Source organism: Bremia lactucae, linkage group LG9 (assembly GCF_004359215.1).
Source record: "Bremia lactucae strain SF5 linkage group LG9, whole genome shotgun sequence".
Classification (NCBI taxonomy): Eukaryota; Oomycota; class Peronosporomycetes; order Peronosporales; family Peronosporaceae; genus Bremia; species Bremia lactucae.
In genome coordinates, this window is record NC_090618.1 from 760,842 (window position 1) to 764,926 (window position 4,085).

Consider the following 4,085-nt stretch of genomic DNA (forward strand, 5'->3'; position numbering starts at 1 on the left):
GTCGCTAAGTCGCCCACCACCACTACCCCACTGCACGCAAGAGAAGCTGGTCTAACCGCTTCCTCGCTGTGCTAGGGTGTGTGTCTAAGTAGAGCGCGGCCGCATTAAGACGTGCAGGTGTCCCCATAATTCTCCTGGACTATTTATGTAACGGTACACCCCATCACATCTTAGCTACTAATAATCTTCCTTCTGCACGTCAGTGTACGTGTAGTAATCGAGGCACCTCACCTTGACTGTTATTAGTGCGGGTTGGCTTGTACTGCTATCAGTTCTAGCGAAAGGTGCCTCATTGAGCAGTTAAAGCTGCAGTAAAAGGTGATAAATCTAGGTAATATGACTTTTAAATTGTTTTGGGCTGCTCAAAATTAGTGATGATGCATTACATCTCTATATATATTACTTAAATATCTTTCTCGGAGCTGGTACATTTGTGTCAGCCAGCCGTTAACAGTGACACCCTCAGAATTGATCAGATTAAGAAGTGGACGACTGATTGACAAGATGGCGCAAGACTCGGCCATGTCTCGGTCCCTTCCTGAGCGCATCTCTTTCCCTGAAGAGGAGCTAAAGATCTTAGAGCTATGGGAGGATTTAGATGCTTTCCACAAGTCTATCGAGTTGTCCAAGGACCGGAAGCCTTATACCTTTTACGACGGCCCGCCGTTCGCCACGGGCTTGCCACATCACGGGCACATCCTTGCAGGCACCATTAAGGACACGGTTACTCGATATGCGCATCAAACGGGCCATTACGTCGAGCGCCGTTTTGGTTGGGATTGTCATGGACTCCCCGTTGAGAACGAGATTAACAAGAAATTGGGGGTCACGACAAAGGAGCAAGTTCTTGAAATGGGCATTGACAAGTACAATGCTGAATGTCGCAGTATTGTACAGCGCTATACAAGTGAGTGGGAACGCATTGTCAAGCGCATTGGGCGCTGGATTGATTGCAAGAACGACTACAAGACCATGGAACCGTGGTACATGGAGTCGGTCTGGAACGTCTTTCGCACGATTTTTGATAAAGACCTTGTCTATCGAGGGTACAAGATCTTACCCTACTCGACAGCTTGCACCACGTCGCTGTCGAACTTTGAGGCCAATTTAGACTACCGGGACACCCCCGATCCGTCCGTAATTGTCACCTTTCCCCTCGTAGACGACCCCGAAGTCGCTCTTTTAGCGTGGACGACGACTCCTTGGACGCTTCCTTCGAATCTAGCACTCTGCGTGAATAGCTCGATTGATTACGTCAAGATCAAAGATCTTAAGACGGATAAACTCTATATTCTAGGGGCCGCGCGATTGTGTCAATTGTATCCCAAGATGTTGAAAAAGGGCTACAAAGGCGGCGAGTATGATGTGCTGAGTACATTTAAAGGTTCGACGTTAGTAGGAAAAGCCTACGTGCCGTTATTCGACTGTTTTAAAGAGTGGCCAAAGGCTTTTCGCGTCTTAGCAGATAATTACGTATCGGACTCGGGGGGAACTGGTATTGTCCATCAGTCTCCTACCTTTGGTGAAGACGATTATCGTGTCTGTGTGCGGGAAGGCGTGGCGGATAAATTCACGCTCCCGGATCCGCTGGATGACAATGGAATCTTTACGGATGTTGTACCCCTTGTTCAAGGTCTTCACGTGAAGAAAGCAGACGACGTGCTTTGCCAGGACTTGAAATCTCGTGGCCGTCTCGTTTCAAAAGGAACGGAGGTACATAGTTATCCGTTCTGCTACCGATCGGGTACGCCGTTGATCTATCGAGCGATTCCTGGATGGTTTGTTAACGTCGAACGTATTCGGGATCGCATCATTGCGAATAATAAACAGACGTACTGGGTGCCGAGTTTTGTGCAAGAAAAGCGTTTTCACAATTGGCTCGTGGATGGAAAGGATTGGAACATTTCACGTGGTCGTTTCTGGGGAACGCCATTGCCATTGTGGGTGAGTGACGACTATGAAGAAGTCGTGTGCGTGGGTTCGATCGCGGAGCTTGAAAAACTCACCGGCGAGAAGGTGACGGACTTGCATCGCGAGTTTATTGACCACTTGACGATCCCGTCAACGCAAGGAAAAGGCGTGCTACGTCGTGTACCAGAAGTGTTTGATTGCTGGTTCGAGAGTGGCTCCATGCCGTACGCGCAACAGCACTATCCGTTTGAGAATAAGGAGAAATTTGAAGCGAATTTTCCGGCAGACTTTGTTGCCGAAGGTCTTGACCAAACGCGTGGGTGGTTTTACACATTAATGGTGCTTTCCACGGCTTTGTTTGACAAACCAGCGTTTAAAAACTTGATTGTCAACGGCCTTGTATTAGCTGAAGATGGACGCAAGATGAGCAAGAGTTTAAAGAACTTTACTGACCCGGAAGAGATTTTGCAAAAGTATGGCGCGGATGCGCTTCGTTTGTACTTGATTAACTCGCCAGTAGTGCGTGCCGAGCCTGTTCGATTCCATGCTCCGGGCGTGCTTGGTGTGATTCGCGAAATCTTTTTGCCGTGGTTTAATTCCGCTCGTTTCTTTGCGCAACAAGCCACTCGTTTGCAATTAGAGACTGGCGTTGCTTTTGTACCGAATCGTGAGGCGGCTCTTGCTTCGACGAACGTCATGGATTCGTGGATCATTGCGGCTCTTCATAATCTCATCAAGTTTGTGCACAAGGAGATGCAAGCGTATCGTCTTTATACTGTCGTACCACGTCTCGTGAGTTTTATTGGTCAGCTCACGAATTGGTACGTGCGTTTAAATCGACCTCGTCTGAAAGGAAGTGCCGGAAGTGCAGAAGCCGCTGTAGCGCTCTCAGCACTGTATGAAGTGGAGTATAATTTGGCCAAGTTGATGTCTCCATTCACACCATTCTTCACCGAGTACATGTATCAATTTTTACGTCAATTCCACCCGAATCAGGTGCTCGAAGCTTCAGTGGATCTTGCCGAGGATGCCGATGGCGTGTCTCGTAGTGTCCACTTCCTCCTGCTTCCAGACTTTGATGCCACTCGCGTTGATGAAGAAGTCGAAGAATTGATGAAAAACATGCAGAGTGTGATTGAAATGGGTCGTGTTATCCGTGAACGTCGTATGATTTCATTAAAGAATCCTGTGAAAAAGGTGATTGTCGTGTCGAACAATAAAAAAACGCTTGACGGGTTACGTCGTCTTGCATCCTATCTTCACGACGAGCTCAATATGCGTGATCTCGAATTGTCGTCGGAAGAAAAGCAATGGTGTGTGTTAAAAGCTGAAGCAAATAGTCGTGTGCTTGGACGACGTCTTGGGAAAGCGCTTGCAAGCGTAAAGACACACATCAAAGCCATGACGCATGACGACGTGGCTGCGTTTGTGGCGCGTGGCAGTGTCACGGTTGATGGCTTTGACTTGAGTGGCGACGATTTGATGGTGAAGCGCGAGTTTCAAGGAGACGCGACGATCTTTGAGGCCGACGTGTCGCCTGAAGGTAACGTGATGGTGATCATTGACGTCCGTGAAGACGACGAGCTCAAGATGCAGGGATGTGCGCGGGAAGTCATTACTCGCGTGCAAAAGCTGCGAAAGAAGGCTGGCCTTGTGGTGCAAGACATGGTCCATGTGTATTTTGAGGAGAAAGATGGCACGAACGGTCCAATTACGGTGGCGATTCAGACGTTTCTGCCGATGATTGCATCGACTTTGGGCACGTCTCCGGCACCTTTGGCGCTCCAGCCTCCGCATAGTGTTTCGATTGTATCGGAGACGGCACAATTCGCAGGGTCTAGCGTGAAATTGATTGTCGCTCGCCCCGCTGTGCACTTTGCATTGCCAAACGTGCTGGCGAAACACGAGTCGCTTGTGCCGGTGAGTCAATTCACGGCATACGTTGCTTCGATGAAATACCAAGATGTCAAGACCGCGTTAGAGTCGGCCGATGCGTCGGTAACCGTGCGAACGGCTACTGCGTCGGTCACGCTAAAGGCCAATGAGGACGTGTTTCTGGATGCGAAAGCCTTTGCCAGGTCGTCTGGCAATCCGGACCTTGCTTGGTTTGCTAACGCCAATTTATAAAGTGTCTAAACAACTCATTTCTTTAGATACTTGCATTTGGTGTCGAC

At 48.9% G+C, this 4,085-nt stretch overlaps 1 protein-coding gene across 1 annotated transcript in view; it reads left to right on the forward strand.

Moving 5' to 3' along the window:
• Window positions 1–479: 479 nt before the first annotated feature.
• Window positions 480–4,085, forward strand: part of CCR75_002480 (uncharacterized protein) — a 5,520-nt gene continuing 1,914 nt past the window's right edge. Inside the window, exon 1 of the mRNA XM_067960577.1 lies at window positions 480–3,454. Coding sequence (XP_067814240.1) covers window positions 505–3,454 — 2,950 coding nt within the window. The 5' untranslated portion in view covers window positions 480–504. The remainder of the gene's footprint in view (window positions 3,455–4,085) is intronic.